This window comes from Polyodon spathula, chromosome 9 (assembly GCF_017654505.1).
Source record: "Polyodon spathula isolate WHYD16114869_AA chromosome 9, ASM1765450v1, whole genome shotgun sequence".
Classification (NCBI taxonomy): Eukaryota; Metazoa; Chordata; class Actinopteri; order Acipenseriformes; family Polyodontidae; genus Polyodon; species Polyodon spathula.
In genome coordinates, this window is record NC_054542.1 from 6,154,202 (window position 1) to 6,175,216 (window position 21,015).

A 21,015-nucleotide genomic window follows, 5' to 3' on the forward strand; every position below is an offset into this window, starting at 1 on the left:
AATTGCAAAAGGATGCAACCAGAAAAATGAGGTATGCAGCCAGTCAGTCTGTAGCAGCAAACATGGGTGATGCTCTAGCTATTCTACCCTCTCTCTCTCTCTCTCTCTCTCTCTCTCTCTCTCTCTCTCTCTCTCTCTCTCTCTCTCTCTCTCTCTTGCTCTCTGTGTGAATAAAATATAACAGTGTATGTACTATTGTTTAAGCACAAAAGATAAAAACGTTCTTCTTTTATACTACAGGGTTGGGATTGTTGCCTTGTTGTGTAAATCCAGATATGAAGATTAAAGCTTGTGTGGGTTCAAATCCTGGAGATTATTCTTATTAACAGGGATCCTCCATCAAGGCTCTGTTTCAGTGCTTTCCCTCTTTAGCTATTTCACTGCCTCCCTCTCCCTCACTCTCTCTCTCTCTCTCTCTGTTTTTCTCTGCCAGAGTGTTGCTGAGGATAAAAGCACCCCTCCCATCCAACAAAGAACCACCCTCATTTTGCTTAAAGCTACAATGCTGGGTAGAGGCAAAAATCACACAGAAAAGTCCTCTGTTGACCTTAGGAAAACACATTGGGATGGAGTATCTCATGCTCATGCTCGGTGATGTATCTTATTATTTGAATTCCCTGTCATGGTTCTATATGTAACTCCTAATAAAAAGCTCTATTCATAAAGCTTTCACTCGTGAGTTATTTAAAGTAATGACTATATCCAGGACAGCTTGGTATATTACAATGTTTTTTTAAGAGCAGACCTCAGGAAGGTCACTGATTTTAGTGAAAGCAATATTTTTTATAGGATAAATAGACTTACTTTTAAACTTTATACACAATAGATATTTGATATATTTAACACATAATTGTATTTCCCCATTTGTGGACCCAGTGCCTGAAGAGGATATTATGAATTATTTATTTATATTAGAGGTTAAGATTTTTTAAAGCATATTTTTTTATGAACAAGATACAGTTTGATGTCTGTTAAGGAATATTGTTGGCATCTTTAACAGCCTTGATATATTCATACATTTGCTCATTTTAATATAAGAAACTAAGTAAATATATATTTCAACTAATCTGCTTCCTTATTGCTCACTTTCTTCTAGTATTTCTGAAGATTTTATGAATATGTGGTTGATGTAGTGGATGAACATTGCATTGTGCTGTGTGTTATAAAGGAACTGGATACACTCAGATCAGGTAATGTAGGGTCATCTTTATTATGCCAAGCATTTTTGTGCTACTGCAGGTCATCATGAATTCTATTGGTAATACATAATTAATCAAAAATGATTTATTTCATCATCAATAATGCACAGCCACAGTAGCTTGCAATATCCAACAGGAGTAATTTGTAGTTTGTTCTTTTACATTTACATGGCGGTAATAGGCACAGATTCACTGAGATTCTGGACAACACTGTGTTTGCTGATTCCGCTGTCATTTTACAGATGTACCGCTTTGGTAGCCTTTTGGAGTTGAGCTTCCAGTCAAGGAGGCAGGATGTGCACCTAACAATTTTATAGCTTGCTTTTCCAATGACTGCATGTACAATACATGTGAATATATATGGCTTAATCCAAGCATACTTCGCATTTAAAAAGCAATATCTGCAAACCTCATTGTATAAGTTATGCATTAGCAATGACAAAAGTCAATGACCTCAAAAGATTGAGGGGTATTCAAATTACTATGGGAAGGAATAGTGCAGGGGAATCAAAAAGTCACTTACTCCAAAAAGTGTCATGGGCACCATTTTCTGAAAGTAGGAAAGCACCCTTTTGTATAACCTCTTAAAAGAAATGAGGACGCTTATGCATCGTATGTCTGTCACGTTCTGCATGGTGAACATGATAAAATGAGCCTCATAGCCATTCACTTCAATGTAGTAATAAAAGACAAGTGATTAAACAAATCAGCCTTTGGTTCTTTTATACATTTACTATACCATGGTAAAGAGAAACGTGGAAATTGGCTTTGTGTTTTAATACGTCTCTCACAGATGCATTCTGCAGATGGCTCTGTGTGTGGAAACTACACTGGTGTTAATTAAAGCCCATTAGGCAATTATTGTTTTGTACGGTTAAAGTCATTCATATAGGAATGAATGATAATCGATAGGATTTTTCTTAATGTGCCCCCCACAAGCGAACCCACTGGTCTCTTGTTGTCATGTCGTGTAATTTGGGCAAATCTGACTGCTCCAACTCTGTAGAACTGAAGCAAAGCTTTTTAATAATAAGCTTCAAGGATGTGAAAAAAACAAAAGCAAAACAGAGCTGAAAACCAAATAACATAAATGACACATGGTTAAGATAATTAATAATTAATAATCTGTAAACTGTAAGCAATTCTATCTTGGTAGCTTTGTGAATGTTACAAAACCAAGTAACTGAGGTATACTCAAGTTGTTTGTTTCTTAGTTATATAACCTTAATGTGGAATTTACTCCTTTCAAACAGTAGGAATTAATTAAAAGGCTTGGGGCATTTGAAAGCATCTAGTTGATTGACAGACCAAGTTGGACTGTCACTCAATAGGAGTATCAGCTTCTATTTAACTACTCTATAAATATATTTATATTTTCCAAAATAAAAATAAATATAATAAAATAAGCCAGAGAAGCCCATTCATCAAGGCTGAAGTAACCTAAACGACTTAATTTAACATCCTTTAATTAGTTACTTATTGAATGGCACCTAATAAACCTGGAGAACTCTGGACCTCTAAGTCTGGATTTGTGCAGCCCTAAAATAGACCAATCGGACAAATAGACAAGTCCATTAACTTGTTCCAATTTTGTCCTTAATTTTTTAATGCAGCTCTCCAAAATCTAGTTCTAGTTAATCTAGTTGTTCAATAAAGTAATTAAAGACCAGGGTGGAAAATGTCCTAGTTTCAAATGAACCCCAACACTATGAATCTAAACCTTTAACTCTAACTCTAACACTAAACTGATCATAATCATTTGTTTCTTTAATGTCAAGCCACATTGTGCTGGAAGTGTCTTAGATATTGGATTCCTGGTTGCATAGTGATCGATACTGCAGTGATCATCGGGGTCTCTGTATTGGTAGTGGCAGTCATCTATTAAGAAAAGCTGTTACTGAGTGTGCTCTTAGACACACACAGTCATAGGAACCACAGTCATGGGAATCCTTTTATGAGCAGTAATCTTTATTGCCCCATTGTATTATTTAATTGGAATAATAACAATGTAAAGCTAGAATTGAATAACAGAAACAGCAACACTAATGCATTCTTAATGCTCCCCTGTTCTGATTAAATATGTTTTAAATGCATTCCATGAATCAGCACACAACACAGTGTGGGAGATCATTATTATGAACAAACTGCACAACACTCTATAGATAATTTGTAATGGACTAGCAACAAAAAAAAAAAGGTTATTGCCATACTGGCAATATTGCCATATGTTGCTCTATTGATTTTGCTTTCTTAATATCATTACTGCATATCTTGTTTTGTCTAGTGATCCATTAATTACTATTAGAATTAGGGCTTCCGTTTTTCGGCTTTTATTAATTTCATTTTGAGGTGCTTATTTTTAGCTATTTCTGAATTTTATGTAAATTTTTTTTTTTTTCGAGGCTTTTGTTTTTTATATATTGGATGAAATTATTGTTTTCGGTTACTTTCCAAAATTCTTTGGCTTTTTTCTGTCACAATATGTATAGTAACTTGACAGTACTTGTACACTTCAATTGTACCTTCTTTCCTTTGCTGTCTTCTGCAATGAAATTCTTATGGTCACATGTATATTCATCTGGGGGTTTTGTATGTTTCAGCATTATTTTTTATTTTCGCCACAATTTGCAATTGTTTTAAATTCCACAAGCATGTAAATACTCACTATTGACCTGTAATATAGATTTAAAATCTCTGAGCAAGAACAATCCTCCATTTCTAATTGTAATCTTGTTTTAAGATCTTGCAAGCTTGTTACACTCCTCTGGTCTAAGGTAGTTAAATACTTGGCTTTTCCTAGTTTTTTAGTTAATCTCTTTTTTAATATCCTCTTTTTTGGCTTCGGTAGGGTTTAATTTTCACTTTGACCCCAGGAGGGGTTATAATGTCATGTTGAATGGCAAGTGTTCTCCCGGGTACTATCAAAAATACGTCTTGGTTATTTTGTACAAATTGGTTTATTTCCTCCTCTTGTTCTGGGTTTAAGTCCATACCAATATTAATTTTCCCTGCTTTTGTTTCCTCTGTCATATTCCTTTATCCCCCTATTACTGGATTACTGCTATTCAGGTCCGTTTCAGTAAATAATGTCTCTCAATCTACCCACGGTTCCAAAAAATTAATATATTTGTTCTTTTTTCCACTTATCCGGCTACCAAACCTTATAATTGAGAGGGCCATACTGCCTCGGTGATCTCATAAAGTCCCTGCCAATGGGGGAATAGCTTGCTTTCAGGGGTGGGGACTAAAACCATAACCCGATCTCTGGCATTAAATTGTCATAAATTGATTTATTATATTGCCTAGCCAGCCGTCCTTGTGCTTGCTTCAGTTAGTAACAATCGGGGTAACCACTTTTACTGATTTTACCCCTTCTAGACCCTCATCTGTATTACACATGATATGTTTATAAGTGTTACATTTCTGCCTAATGGATATCCATAAAATTGATCTCCAGGTCTGCAAAGAATTCAAAACTTAGTTTGGAAGACAAGTCAAACTGTATTTTATTGTGGTTTCAACTTGAGCGGTCATAGCAAATTACCCTCAAATTGTGCAGCTTTAAAATCATGAGACATCTGCACTATGAGATTGAGCTATAAGACACATCTCATTGGGCTCCATTATTTAAATATAATTGACGAATATACTCAAACATAGATGTGCCTAGTGCATTAAAGTGATGAAGGCACAGCCAATATGAGGGTCTACAAAGCTTAGTTTTTGTCAATATGTGTACAAATAAATGGTTGCAATCAACATGTTCTAAGCCTATTTACTTTAGAGGGGATCATAACTACCCACACCTGCAACATACATCAGGCCGATCATTGGGTTATTATTAGGGGGTGTCTCTTCCCACATATAAGATATTTTTAATAGACCAATTTCTGCAAGCCTGCCATCCAATTTTGATTCCATTCTGCTGCTGATGGAAATGAACAGGAAGAATGTCAAATCACTTTAAAATCAGTCCAGCTGGAATTTGAAAATACAAGTTATTGGATCCCCAATCTTAACATTAAACACAGGGATATTAATGTTAGAAGCAATGCTGTGAGCCACAGTGGGAAACGCATTCCCTTGTAAAACAGGTGTCAGTCATGAAGTCAGTCTTCAGTAGTAGATGAATTTCACAGAAAATACCCTATAAAAACAAAAACAAAGCCCTCTAGACAACAGAGGACCCATAGGCCACCATTAAAGCAGACTCAGCTACAGTATCGCACCTGAGGTATTAAACTGTATTTTTCAACACAGAAGTGCTGATATTTGTCACGCATTTGGAGGCAGCTGATTGAAACATGAATGTGTGTAAATATGTGCAGTTTTAACAGCTTCCATTGTTCCTTACTTTGGAAATATTGCAGAGAAAAAAAAATTCAAGGCTAGATTGCTGCATACAGTTTATGAAAATTAAGAAACAATGTGTTTGTAAATGGTAGCAAGTGCCAACTACAGTGTAAAACTATCAGCCCAACATATATGCATGTCTTCATCTAGGCAATGTGGGGAAGCTATAAAAAAGGCTAACAAGATGCTCGGATACATTGTGAAAAGTAATTTAAATCAAGGGAAGTAATAAAACTGTACAAATAAGAATGAAATTGTGTGCAGTTCTGGTCACCTCGCTATAAAAAAGATATGCAAAGAAGAGCGACCAGAATTATTCCGGGCTTAAAAGGCATGTCATAAGTCTTGAACAAAGAAGACTACGTGGCGACCTAATTCAAGCATTCAAAATTCTAAAAGGTATTGACAGTGTCGACCCAAGGGACCTTTTTTGAAAAAAAGAAACAAGCTCACAAATTTCATTAAGGACACTTTTTTACATGATAATAGATGAAGCTGCTTGATGATTTTGGGATCAAATACACAATAAGCTAATATAATAATAATAATAATAATAATAATAATAATAATAATAATAATAATAATAATAATAATTCTCTTTTGGTGGTCAGTACCCTTTGAGCTCTTTCTAAGGTACATGATTATAGATGAAGATGTTACAAATCACAAGCCAGGAAAACAAAAAAGAAACATAAAGCATGTTGCAATTAATGTTTATTTGCAATCAAAGTAACACATCAACAGTGAATGTTCCAACAGAATGTTTGTACTCCCCAGATATATTTTCCCATCCGAACGGCTACAAAGCAGGATTGTACCTACAGTACAAGTCCTTAAACAGAGTGGATCCCTTTTCCTGAACAGCCAAGTTGACCTGTTTTTAATAAACCTACAGAAACTCTCAAGAACATCGACATGCTACATACTGTACTGCCATTTCCTTTGAAAGAAGAAAGTATATTGCACTTAAAAGTAGTGTTGTCGAAAAACATTCACTTAATACTGTAATGAAGGCTGAGCATATGTATTGCCTTGTATGTAACCCTGTATATTCATGTATGTACCACATGTTTTGTTTTTTTTTGTTTGTTTGTTTGTTTTTAATTAATAGGATTACTTAGGATTTCTTGAATTATAGACTTTGTATCCCTTTACATAGAATGCAACAGAAAACTAGCAATAGAAGATGAAGCAGGAGTTTAAGTCCATTATGCTATTTGGCTATTTGTATTTCATCCCTTATACACATTTATTAACACTCCCACAAGAAAGTCCGACTTCCATTTTCTCTTCCCAATCTCGTAGCGTGAATGCACTTTCCTCAACAGTGAGCTCTGATAAGCTAACAACCTAACAACCTTTTACCAACTGTCCTTCCAGAGAGAGTGGATGATCAAGGATATATTCCCTTACCTGTCATATTAAAACTATGATACATGCATAAGATAACACATAAAGACAATATTACACAACGCATACACTCTCGAGGAAAACATTACCCAAACATTGTGCAGGATTTTCACAGAATATATAGAACAAAGTTCACAGAATGTACTAAACTAAATCCAGCAATATCTTCAGTTATGAATAATTCTCTCAGCCACACTGGGCAAAACGTCTACAACAATCAGTTATGTGTCACAGATATGGGGGTTGCAGTTTACATATGAAAGCTCAATGGGCAGTTTTAGGTTTTTACCTAGTTGTTTATAATTAGGTATGAGTGAATCAGGACACATTAGGCCCCAAACCCAATTACTGAGATGCTTCACTATATCAGAACCCAGTGAATCAGAGTAACTGCAAACTAAGGCACTGAAAATGACATCATATCGTCTGTTCCAGCTGACTTACATCATAGCTACTTCTAAAGCCATGAAGATACCTGATTATATCATAGCTTCTGGCTGTGGAATGCTTAGAAACAACAAGGAAATAATAAAGTATCTGCATTTTTAAAGCACAACCACAGACATTACAACTTATTTACATAAAAAAATTACATAAATATGGGGAAACTGGCCTCCTAAGTTGAAGTGCCAAAAGTTAAAAAAAAAAGTAAAATGCAATCAGATATTTGTGTTTTTGTGACAAAACTAAAACAGTACAGTATAGTGCCACCGAACTCTCTCAATAAGTACACATTTCATATTTTCCATTATTTGTTTTGTGTTTTTACCCAAAACCTGTTTTTACAGAGTTAAATCCACAGCACAGAACAATGTATTGTAATAAATGCTGAAGCAATTCCCAAGATAAAGCCTTCGATATATCATTTGTCAGCGGCATGCAAATTAGCTCCATCTGATCTCATGAAAAAAAAAAAAGTGGTGCTTCTCTGTGATTTCCTTTTTTGAAGACAATTCTCATACAACGAAAAAAAAAATGTAAAAAATACATATTTGTCCCAAACAAAAGTGGGGCATACCAAATATAAAACTGTACACCATAAGGTACCTTTGATAATGACATTTATAAATAGAACAATGTATGGGTCAGAATATATGATCACAGAATAATATGTCTCAAGTTGGTTTTAGGGCAGTAATGCAAGACTGGCAGATCCACGAGTGCATTACCAGGCCAAAACCAAGGAGAGACATCATGTATTACTGTGCGATAATAATATTTTCTGACCTATTTGATATTTGACATATTCTATGTTTCTTAAAAGCACACAAAAGTGAGTAACATAACAAACCGCTGCCATTATTGCTCTCGCTATAGCCAGCACACTAAAATGAAGAAACAATACATTCAAAATAAAGACATTGTTCAACGTTTCCCTCCTTTTTCATTTTTACTCACAAGATGAAATTCAATAGGTGCTTATACCATGAGGTTTGTATTGTTTTGCTGATACAAATTAGTATGATAAATGAGTATGCCTCTTGTAATTTCATTGATTTGATGAACACCACCATAAAATATCTATGAATGCCAAAATAAAAATCGATGAGACAGTTATGTGTAATTATAAAGCAGCCATTTTTATAAGTGCCTTGGGTTACTGCATTCATTAGCATAAAGTCATCCATGACTATAAAAATATTATCAACATATAAAAAAAACTCATCTAACACCCACTTTCATTGTATGACTGGGTAGCAGTCGTGCCTAAAGGTTGTCTTGATTCAAATCCTAATTTGACCATGAATTGAACGATTGCATATTCCACTTTAAGACAACTGCAGGCTTGCTCTACAAAACAGTGTGTTGAATGTAGTTAATGACTAAAGTACTTTCTGTAGGCGGCACTGCTTTGGGACAAGCTTTAGGCACATTGGGTGCATACAGAATGTGCACAAAGGGACAGCGTGGTCCAGTGGTTAAAGTCCAGCCGCTTGTAACCAGAAGGTCACCAGTTCAAATCTCACCTCTGCCACTGATGGTCACTGGTTCAAATCCCACCCATGCCACTGACTCACTGTGTAACCCTGAGCAAGTCACCTAACCTCCTTGTGCTCCATCCCGCAGATAAATGTTAAATCAATGTCCTATTGTAATTGGCTCTGCATGTAATTTACAGTTCACAGCCTACCTCTGTAAAATGCTTTGTGATGGTGGTCCACTACGAAGGTGCTAAATAAAGACACTGTTATTATATATACTGTAACCATGTACTTCATTTAAAAAATGCTTTGTAGTACCCTCTAAAATGCTCATTGAGTCTTTGATAAAGAATTCTTAAGAGTGGGATTTTCTTCATAGCATTACTACTGTCTTTTTCGCAATGGAAAAATAAGGTTGGCTGCACCCAACAAACAGTTAATAGCACATCTTCCATTATGCAGTTGCTTTGACCAAGTACCCCCACACCAAAAAAAACCCAACATCCTGCCAGGAATCAGCTTCAAGATGATTGTCCAAAGTTGGACACATCATAGAGAACTTAACACTGTCTTTGGAAGTGGATTTTTGGAAATCATTCTTTTGACTCGTGTTGTCGGTTGATAGATTTGTTACTGGCTTAGGAATGGGCCACTGGTTCTTGCGCTCTGTAACATCTGTCTTAATTCCTCTGTCCCTTGAGTCAAGCTCATATGTCACTCCAGAGGACAGCTCTTCTACTTCTGTCCACACTTACAACATACTCCCCAGACAAGGACCAGGAAACTGCATTAACAGAAGAGCTGCAAAATCAATAAGAAAACAACCTTGTTCATTTAATTCTCTCTGAGGTATATTATTAAATGATACCATTTGTACCAGGTTCATAATTTAGCTTAGCTGCATTAGTGGAATACATTTAAGATAAACTTTTTAATCCTGTACCTTTGATGCCATTTTCAGTTTAACGCAATATAATTTCAGTTAATATGTTTTAACTATAAACAACTCTTCCCTTATCACCCAATTAAACTTTTCTGCGCCTATGCAGCAGTGTCGACAGTTTAAATGCTTGAAATGTGCATGAAAAAAACTTGACATTTATCTGTACCTAAATATGTTTGGTGTAATAAAAATGTGTCTTTCTTTTTGTACAGAGATCCCTTTAAATATTTATCTGTCACTGGATTAGTAAAGAAGGGTTTACACAATTATGGCTAACTGTTTTGCATCACCTAGAATTTTAGGATTGAGAAATCATTAAAAAAAAAAAAAAAAAAAAAACAATCTATAAGCATAATTTAGATATTTTATTTAATATCCTGTAAAAAACTACAAAATGATATTGCAAAAGTCTAACAGAAGCCATAATAGTAGTACAGTATTTCATGTTAGATTTCAAAATGGCACAATTTTTTTGTCTCAATTATCGGTCTAAATTGTTCCAATCAGTTAAACCAATTACTGGGATCATCTGTATGGTGCACTGCAATCAGGATTAAGTTAGTACAAATTTGCAGAAAATGACTGGTATGCTGCAATTAACCCGTTGTTTTGTTTGCAAACATTGGAGATCTGGCTGCCTTGCATTTTAAAAACAATAAATATCAATGTTCACCTTCCAGACAAAATCTCAGTTGAAATTGTGTGGGTGGATATTAACACCATAAAGTGACCTTAGCAACCGTGCATGTGATCTGTATTTTACTGTTAGTTGTGAAACTTACAAGTTTATCAAGGTTGGTTTGAGAAGAAAAAAAAAGTTTCAGTTCTGCTGGACATTTATTGGTGCATTTACTGTAGCTGTTGGCTAGATATGAAATGTTACATGTAAACATATGTTTATATTTTTAATGTTTAACCCTTAGCGGTCCATTTATTCAGCGCCTGTCAGGCATGTCAGGTCCAATTTACTTTCTCATGCGCTGTTTAAAAGTATTTTTTTCACCATAAAACAGGTTTAAAAAGCACTGCATATCAACAGGACACTCAGTGCTGCATCTCCAGCCAAGCCTCACCCCTTGCTCGCTGTATTTATCACAAACCTCTTCATAGTGGTGCTCTCTCCTAATCACTTGTTTTATCACCAAACTCCTCAATAATGCGATCCAACTCATTATTTTATTACTATAACATCTCAAAAGCTCTGCAAATGTCTCTAATATTCTTTGAGCGCTGCAAGCAGAAGCAGCTATCTTTTTTTTTCATGTCCGTGTTAGGCCTCTGTGTACTGCTCAGATCCACCCCCTTTTTTTTCGGCTTCTCCCGGCTGCTTTCGGTCTCACTTGGCCATTCAAAGTTTTTTTCCGGAGATAAAACGACTAGAGACCTATGCTTGATGTCTTTCTGACAAAGGGAAAATTGTAATGTCGGACTTGGTCCGACATAGGACCGCAAAGGGTTAACATGACTGTTACGCTCCTAGTTCACGTATACCCTTCATACAGGGTCATTCCCCACCAAATGGACCAATGGTCCCCACCTCGCTGTCTCAGATTATTGCATATGGATGTACCTGGAAGGATCCTAAAATATGAACTCTCAGCTCTCATTATTTTTTGTGTTTGTGTTGTCTTGATACCCGCTGCACACACAGAACTGCTCTTCTAGTTTAGTGATGTGTCTAATCATTTTACCTATTGGTGAACATGGCTGTTGACACAATGGAGGCAAACACTACAAATGCTATTTTGTAGTTGTGAGAAATCCTGAACCACTCCTAAAACACTTGTTGGTCCTTCTATATGAAAATAATATGAGATGTCGAGGTGGGGAAGATGTCAGGATGAAAGTCAGGTGTATTACCTGTGTTGTTCAGGTAGGCAGGTCTCCAGAAGTCCCGAGTTCACATTCCAGACATAGACAGCCCCATCTGAGGAGCCTGCAGTCACATAGCTTCCATCAGGACTGGAAGGAGTCAGATTAGAAGAGAGTTGTATGCTTTAAATCTGTTGTTCATTTTTAAGCATGGATACAAGAAGGTGGAAGGTGTTCTCCCCCAAGCCTTTGCCACACTACAATAATATGCTTTGACAACAAAAAATCTGGGTCAACGATTAAAATAAATATATATATTTGACCTGTTGTGCATTTCCATTCTCTATAGGTTTAAGTGTGCAGAAAAAATATGGTACTACTGAGGTTAAAGACAATTCTCACTATGTTTGCCTTATTCTCTGGAAGCCTGTTTCTGTTTCACTTCTTACTATACATTTCACCTCAGGGGTTAAAGTATGTTGCTGTTTGCAATGCATGCCAGTCAATTGGTTTAATGACAGGAAAGGAATGGAAGGGGTGACATTAAAAAGAAATTGCAAGACTAACACAATAAAAATATGTGTGTATCTCTTAAGTGTTTTTTTTTTTTCTTCAAAAGAATTACAGGTATGTTTCTATTTTTAATATTTAGATCAACAAAACAGATCATGTTTAAAAATGAAAATTACACATGCTTGCTATCAAAACTGCACATCTGAGACCTATGTTGTGAATGGTGAAGTTTACAGCAGGTTTGTGAATTGTTTTGTTAGATACAACCCTATTTAATAGTAATAGACTATCATAATAACATTATTTTTCAGTTTGACACGCAAACAGCTGATGTCCCTGACATCTACTTTTGGAACATAGCCTTGACGGAATGAATAGTCCTGGCTACACAGTCTCAGAACCTGTGAACACTGCCTTTTATGTTCACCGGAAATGCCCCTTGGGGATAAGAGATGAACCCTGCTGATATTGCATGTTAATCAGAAAGAATAGAATGTTATACTTCACCTTCGACTAGGAAAAGATGTTCCAAAACACATGGCTGCTAAAACCTCTATTTAATTTCTTGTTACTATAGTTAAGGCTTTGCAGGCCTCAGAGAATTGCCAAGGTCTCCTTAGCATGCTGGTCTCCATGGCGACAACATAGGGTATTTTTTCAAAGGACAGTAGAATTTATTGAAGCTCACAATGGATATCTCATTCTCTCCCAAATAAATATAAAATGTCATGGTCAAACACTATGTAGAATAAATGGAATAAAAAGAATAACAATAGAATAAAAAGTCTACTCTCTCAAAATCTCAATAGAATTTCTTATCATGTTTTTGTTGTTGACTTTACTTACTTTACTTGTTGTAATCTTTACTTACCTAAATATTGCCTTTGTCCAGTCAGAGCCACACTTGAACCCCTCAGCCCTAAACAGAAATTGAACTTGATGGACACATGAACCACACGAAACCCAATGACACAAATAACACATTCAAAGATGTCAGTACTATGAAAAAGTCAATAACCATAACCTTAGATTTAAAAGGCAGTTTGTAAGTACTATAAATCTTTTATAACCCAGTCAATCAAGTGTCAGTACAGTTGAAAAGGCTATGGTTCCCAATATGCCACACACATTTGAACTACGATGTCATATTGTTACAACATTTCAGAATAGCTGGGATTGGGTCTCCACAAGAACAAAGACATGGGAGATTATGCAGTGCCATTTTAGATCAATTACCAGCATATAAAATAAGCACCTGCTCACATGCTCAAAATTCAACACCGTAAGAGCCTGATTAAAAAATTCCACTCAACCAAAACATGTGCAATGTGATGTTTCCTAGATTTTTCCGAGTAGAAATCCAGACCGGTTGTTACGGTGACAGACTTACCTGAAAGATTTCCTGATGTTGTTCATTCTGAGGTCAATCACCTGAAGACATTCATCCCGGGAGCAGCTGAGTAGCTGTGTGTGGTCAGGACTGATTTCCAGCGATGTCACTTTTCCCTGGAGAGGAACTTCTTGCGTGCAGCTTGCAGCTCTTAATTTATCGTAGAATGCAAGGGGAATTTATTTATTATCCACAAATTTAGTCATTCAATCATAAGATATTCATTAGTACCAGAATTAACAATTTAAAAGAAAGACAGTGACAATCCATATTTCTGTCTGTCATTGCCTCGAATCCAGGAACCAGATGAATATGTACCGTTACTCCTAACGGATACAGATTCGGAAACACATTCATCCTGAAAACAACGAATTCAAGATTCAAGGGCTCGAAAACAAACCAAAGGATATTGAACAGGTAAGAAATTAAAAATTAGAAAAATGTACATGTTCTACGCATGGTATGTTACAGTTTTCACATGCTCTTCCCATGGTTAAATTTTAATATGCTTTACCATACCTCTCTGGGATTTACAATGCGTACCCATGCTTTCACTATGTTTTATTGCTATACTTTTACTGTGGTGAACTTTTACAAGGGATAATCCCTTTAAGATACTGTGCATTTAAAGAAAGTAAGAAAAACGAATGGCATGGAAACAATACAAATATACTATAGATTGACACTATGGGTTGCACTTCATTGGTACTTGACACCCTCATCTCAAAGAAACTAAGGATCTCACAGGTATGCTCACAAATTGCATTTATGAGGTTAAAAAATTTAGAAACAAAAAAATCAGCCATCACACATATTTCAGTGACAATCCAGGAAATAATTTTGAGGTCTAACCCATTTTGTCAAAATTACAAGAAAACCTATTATGGGAGAAGTGGACAGTTAATTATGTGGGCTGATTGTTGCTAGGAAACGACAGAACAAGACAGAACACATCGATCCATTCAAGTACCTTTGCGCTAACCGAGATATTCTTGAGTTCACAGATAAAAGGCAGGGACAGCGAATGAAATGTTTAATTACTATAGTATTAATGCACAAAAAGTCTCTGTGTTTTACATGTGGTCACTTTAAAAAAGAGCAAAAAAGAATGTGTGTTAATGATGAACGACATTGTGAGCAAGTCATCTCTGCTGTAGATCAGGGCTTTTTTGATAACCATTTTGAAAATGATTATGTTGAAGGGATTCGCTCTTTCCTTTTTGCTGTCTGTTACACCCCCCCCCCCCCCCCCCCCCCCCCCCCCCCCCCCCCCCCCACACACACACATACACACAAAGTTTCAAAAGCTCTGCTTTTGTATCCTATTTGAATAACCTGTGCTCCAAATAACGGAGCTCTTTTATTCTGTTTTAATGGCTGTTCAATGCTTTGAGATACTGACATTAAAAGCCTTTAAAACATAATTATTTTATTATAAGCCCCTCTTGGTGGGCAAGTATTTGGTTCCCATTAGAATTTGCATTAAGTAAAGCTTCTGGTTTGGTTTTAAGATTAATTCTGTGTGGTCCAGTGGTAAATGAAAAGGAGGAGGTCCCTGGTTCAAATCCCAGCTCAGCCATTGACTCACTGTGTGACCCTGAGCAAGTCACTTAACCTCCTTGTGCATCGTCTTTTGGATGAGGTGTTGTTGTAAGTGACTGCAGCTGATGCTTAGTTCACACACCCTAGTCTCTGTAAGTTGCCTTGGATAAATATATATATATAGTGTGGTGAAGTGTTACAAGATAAATACATCAGTCTCAGGACGAAAAGAGCTGTATTCCCTTAAACTGGGTAAAAACATACAGGTTTGTAAACTGCAATACCAATGTGCTTCTGTAGATGTCTCTATTTCTCACTTCTCTGTACAGCCCTGGGGCCCGTTTCATAAAAGTCAATGATTGCGATGAGGTTGCGATGAGGTTGCGATGACGCAGAGATTGCTGCTGCATGCGTTTCATGAAACACTTTGCAAGTGCCGTCACTGACGCTCACTCTTTTGCGATCAGCGATGACTGAAATCAATAACACGGCAAACCATTTTAAGGCACAGTGACCTAATAGGTAAATACATAATAGCAGGACTGCAAAGGAAAGCTTTTTTTTTTAATAAACAAAAAATTATACAATTATTGAAATGGGGCTGTCGACAGAAATCCGTTCTATTTGGCAAGTTTTCTGGAAGTTTTAGTGACAAAGAAAAAAAAGTTGTAAATGATAACTGCTGCAGTAAACACAGTTGGGGAGGAGCAAAGAACAGCAGCCGAAATAAGAAAGAAATTGATAGATCTAGCGACAGGCTGTACTTTGAAGTTCTACACATACATAAGGAACGCCCTTCTTCAGCCGTGTATAAAAAAAAAAATCAATGCTGTGTAGCAAAAGTATTTAAAGAAAAAGTGTAATGATCTGTGTTTGTTTTCTGAAAATTTACTGCAAATGGTCGAAACCATACATAGCCAGATAAGCACACTCGCTATCTTGACACTTGTATTAGTCTTTAGGAGCATGCTTGATAATCAAGCTGCATTTAGCCTCGCTATTTAAACGTGTGAGGCAGGTAATAACATGCAGGTGGCTGCGTTCCTTGGGGATCTGGCGGGTTTCTTTTAGATTTTATCACTATTTTTGTCACTTGAGTTTGGTCCATTTTATTTATTTGCATCACGTTTGTGTGTTATTTAACTTATTTATTGTACACATTCAATTTTTTTTATTATTATTATTATTATTATTATTATTATTATTATTATTATTATTATTATTATTATTATTCACTTAATAATTGCTGCACGACATTGAGTTCCGTCCCATCATAAATTGCAATATATTTACAAATACGGCAGTATATTGTAACATATAGTTTAAAATGTGTGTATTTTCCTCTTAATATATTTTTTTAAATATATTTTGTATGTATTACATTTCCACAGGGCCAGTACATACGTCTGCAAGCTAAAGTGCACTGTGCTTTTGTGATGTCACTCCACATGGTGTAAAATAACAAAATACTATAAAACTACCACATGCATGTGTTTAGAAGCTCCTGCATATAGACTGTGAGCAGGGAGAGGGTTAATTTCCTCCCTGCTAAGAAAAAAAAACGTGTGCGGGTGCACATTTGGGTTTGTTTAAGGGTTTAATTAATGATATTTGTGTTAATTGTTTTATTGTTAAATATCATTGTAAATTAAAGCCAGGTGCAGAGTATTTAAGAAAGACAGCCAGACTGTTCAGGGCTGCTGTGGAGAGAGAAGCAGGAAGGTGTGTGCCCTGTTTCTGAGCAGTTCTCAACGGGTAGGACGCTGTGTTTTTGTGTACCGGTAAACAGCTTAGCTGTCCGGTGTGTTAGTTAGGGCGATCTTGACTGTGTAGTTAGTTCTCCAGTGGGAACTAGGTATTTATTTTGTGTTTTTGTATTTATTAAAAATAGCGGGCAAGTGCTTTAAACTGCAATTCTGTGTGTCTGGGTCTGCTTTTAAAGAGTGGAGAGTTGCAGTCAGTTCACAACAGATAATACATTGTTCTTACCTGCTGTCCCAGAACCGTATCTTCTTGTCAAAGTGCCCACTCACAATAAAGTACTCTGAGCAGACGACATCACTGCAGAAGGAGAAAACATTGATGGTCTTCACGCCTACGTGAACGGGCACATAACGGATTAGTCAACTTGAATTACATTCATTCTACTTGTATCTGAATTTTAAAAAAAAACTGTTGTGCTGCAAGAAACAAATAAAACCAGGTATTCTAATTTATAATTCCCCAGACACCGTTTTTAAAACCTAGATAAATAAAAATGAACAATAATATTCAAACATAACATTATTTTAAAATGAATTTTGTATTTTTTATTTATTTTTTAAAGATAGTGAAAATGTTACTCACAGGCAGCCCTTTGTAGATCCCAGATCTTCACTGTTCGATCCGCACTGCCAGTCACAGCCTGACGAAGACTTGATTTAAATTTGGCTGATGTCACTTTACGAGAATGACCAGTCAATGTGAACTGCGATTTTAAAAAATAAATAAATACACTGAGGACAAAAACATTTGTCTCATTTTATATCTATGTTTCTGTTCATACCAATGATAAAACAGGCTGATTCTGAACTAATCCTTAAGCCAGTTAGTTTTCATACCCCCAGAAAACACAAACCTCTGTCTGATAGCAACTGAGGGATTATGTTAAATTAGTTTTATTAAAACTATCCAAAACTCACTTCACACAGGCTCTCCACACTAGCCAAGACATTCAGATGAGGTTTAAAAAAATTGTGTTTCTAAGTTAAGGCACACATGTACACAGAGACCTTTGCATGGCCCATAAGGAAAGATTACATTTTATATAAGGTGTACATGGCTTATACATTTAAAATATCGAGATGTGTATGGTGAAACTAGATTTAAAATATATGAACACACATGTGTTATATACAATCTTGAAATTACATTCTTCATATATTTTAAAACGATATATTGAAAATGCATTTTCATATAAGGGCTCCTGCAGTCAGTGCAATTGCAATCTCGACAATTATAAGCCTGGCAAAATTTCTAGCTAACTAGCTAAAACATTTTTTATTAATAACCAGGCTTTCAGGGAAATTAACTGCTCCTCAATCAATATTGCCTAAGTATGTCTATTGATCAACAAGCACTGTATGCAGATTTTTTTTTAAACTTTCTACCATTGTGTTTTGCTAGCTTCGTACCCTTACTATCAGTGCATGAGCAGGTATATATGTGAAAAATGAAGTAAAAAAAAAAACAACATCCAGAAACTTTCCTTACTTTAGGTGCACAGTCATCCAGTTTCCAAAACAGAGCCGACTTGTCATATGAGGCAGCTAAAACTTTGGTCCCCTAAAAAAGTTTTTAATAGATAAAATAATTAATTCAAAAACAGCAGTAATTCATACAATAAAGCGATGGGCAGCTTTCTATTAATGGGATAACCAATTGAATTATATTTCACCAATTTAGCTTGCTATTATTCCTGTGATCTTGTGCCTTTATGTATTATTATGAAAGACCAGAAACATGTTACAGAATAGCAACAAAACATTTGTTATTCAGACATTACTCCTATAAAATATTATGAAACTCAGCTGAAAGTCATAGGAATTTGCACCCATTATTTTTAAGTGTAACTAAATATGGTTTTATTTACATTGCACTGAACTTAATAAATTAAGTGTCTCATTACATATTTAAAAAAAAAAGAAGAAAATATAAAAAGAAATTGAAATGCATGAAACACTTTGCTATTCATTTACCTTGGTGTGCAGGTTCAATAACGGGCAACTTAGGAGTTTACTTACAGTCGGGTCAAACTCTATGCTTGTTATCCCTTCATTACTGCCCTCCAGTGTTCCTGCGCTGTGCAGCTTTCCTGTAAACAGGAAATGTAACATGTAGCAGTAAAGAAGTTTCAATGTACAGTACAGTGGACAAATCCAGAAAGACATATCAAGGATGTGTGGTCCCAGACAGACAGTCAAACAGGCAGAAAGCCAGGTAGGCAAAAAGACAATTACGTTATTACGGAGAATCATAAGCCAACCAAAAAGATCTCTGACCAATGACAAATACATTACAGTATATTCAGAGAAAGGATTAAGAGCGAGTTGTGATAAAAAATAAGGCCAGGTTTACGTTGCTATGGGGTCTATTTAATAATCTAAACACTGTTGCACTTTAACTTTACTTATTCTGCTGGTGTTTTCCCAAAAGGGAGGATTTACTTACCCATTTCTCAACATTACAACATACAACAAAAATGCAGTGAAATGAAATGAGATTTAAACATTTTGCACACTGTTCAAATAACTGAAAGACATCTCTATAACCTCATCTTGACATGTTTTTCTTTATTGACTATAGTAGGTCAGGTATTCATTTCTCTCAATTTAGTGGTCTTCCTTTTGTATTAAGTCTTAAATTACACAGACCCTGTGAAACACAAAACATGCTGGTTAAACACACTATCTTCATTTATTATGTTCTGCTGACATCTGCTGGTAAAACATTGTAACAATGCTTTATTTATTTATTTATTTATTTATTTGTGAGGGTCCATTTGAATAGGAACTCAGCTTATCAAGGTATCCAAAATGCTGAATTATAACATGGCCTAAACATGAATAAGGTTTAGGAACCATAATGTATATAAAAAATAAATAGATTTCACTCACTGTGCCTCAGTCACATGTGCTTACCTCCAATCAGGTCCCACAGCTTGATGATGCAGTCTGTGCCTCCTGTAGCCAACAGCTTAGAGGTTGGACTAAACTTCACAGCATTGATCCCTAATTCATGTGCTTCCTGTACGAAAGTACCATACAATAATTGCAATATTTAAATAATAAATGAGTGTTACTAAATGCTCAGTAAATGGTTTCAGAAGTCTGGGACAATAGGCTGTAAAGACCTAGAGAATAATATTAGAAAAGTCTGCAGCTATTACAAACCACCACTGTTTGTTGTACAGGTCTAAGACTGGATGGAGATTTGCAATAGAAACCAGTTTTTTTTTTTTTTCCAGTAAAGTAAGTTTTAGAAAGAAAAAGGGGGAAGGAAGGAAGAGGAAGCAGTCCTTTGCTCAAGGAACACACATCTATGATCAACTGCCCCCCTCCCCCACCAACGCCTGCCCCCACCATCTATTTCCTCTTTGTAACTTTTACCAGGACATGCAGTGGTTTCGTAGGTATCCTCGCTGAAACACAGACCGCCATGGGCACAAAGACATCATCACTCAGACTGCTCACAGAGTGCCCTCTCTTCTTTATTTTGGAACTAAAAAACAAAATTGAACTGGTTAGTTTTGGTGTTCTATGCACAGGATTCCATCTGTACACAGCATAAGATGTACTGGAATTCTGGCAAATACTTTACTGTGATTGGTTGATTTCTGATATGCAATCCTTCATAAAGGGCACAACAGGTAATACTGATGGAATTCTTTTGTTAGCTATAATGGGTTAAAATAAGGTTAGCACAGCAGATCTGTTTTTAGAGAACATTTATATAACACGCAAAGTTAGAACAAACCGAGAATGAAAGGATACGTGCATGAATGAATGAATGAGAAAATAAAGAACGGAATGGAACTTACTCAAATAATTCCTTAATGGAATCAAAAATCTTAGGTGAAGCAACCGAGGCAGATCTGAAATAAAATAACACAAAGCAAAAACTAAAACTGTAGCACAGCTACGATTGACCCAGAAACCATGGTATCAATCTGTCTGTTTTCCATTAAAACGTATTGTATTCTCCTCTTAGACAAAGTCTCTGTTAATATTTCCGACACACAGATTGGTATTTAAAAAATGTGTTTACTGTTTTTGCAACTGAAACCAGATGAGGGAAACTTGAATCCAATTCAAAGATGCATCTCACGGTGCAGAGGGTGTTCACAGACCGTTGTCAATGCTTAAGATTGTCTCGTGTTAATAGAAAAACTAG

At 35.9% G+C, this 21,015-nt stretch overlaps 1 protein-coding gene across 2 annotated transcripts; it reads right to left on the bottom strand.

Moving 5' to 3' along the window:
- Positions 1-9,052: 9,052 nt before the first annotated feature.
- LOC121320366 (protein Atg16l2-like) lies at positions 9,053-20,885 on the bottom strand. Of its 2 annotated transcripts, XM_041258609.1 has the most exons (11): positions 20,663-20,885; positions 20,232-20,343; positions 19,764-19,869; positions 18,867-18,937; positions 18,337-18,408; positions 17,431-17,551; positions 17,074-17,179; positions 13,543-13,692; positions 13,024-13,071; positions 11,688-11,789; positions 9,053-9,685 (listed from the first exon to the last, which is right to left on the bottom strand). In XM_041258609.1, exons 2-11 carry the CDS (start codon positions 20,280-20,282, stop codon positions 9,592-9,594), a joined length of 921 nt encoding a protein of 306 aa, XP_041114543.1. In that variant the 5' UTR covers positions 20,283-20,343; positions 20,663-20,885; the 3' UTR covers positions 9,053-9,591. The 2 variants fall into 2 exon arrangements, with proteins under 2 accessions (XP_041114543.1, XP_041114542.1); XM_041258608.1 differs by lacking the exons at positions 19,764-19,869; positions 20,232-20,343; positions 20,663-20,885 and having other exon boundaries at positions 18,867-19,757.
- Positions 20,886-21,015: the final 130 nt, after the last annotated feature.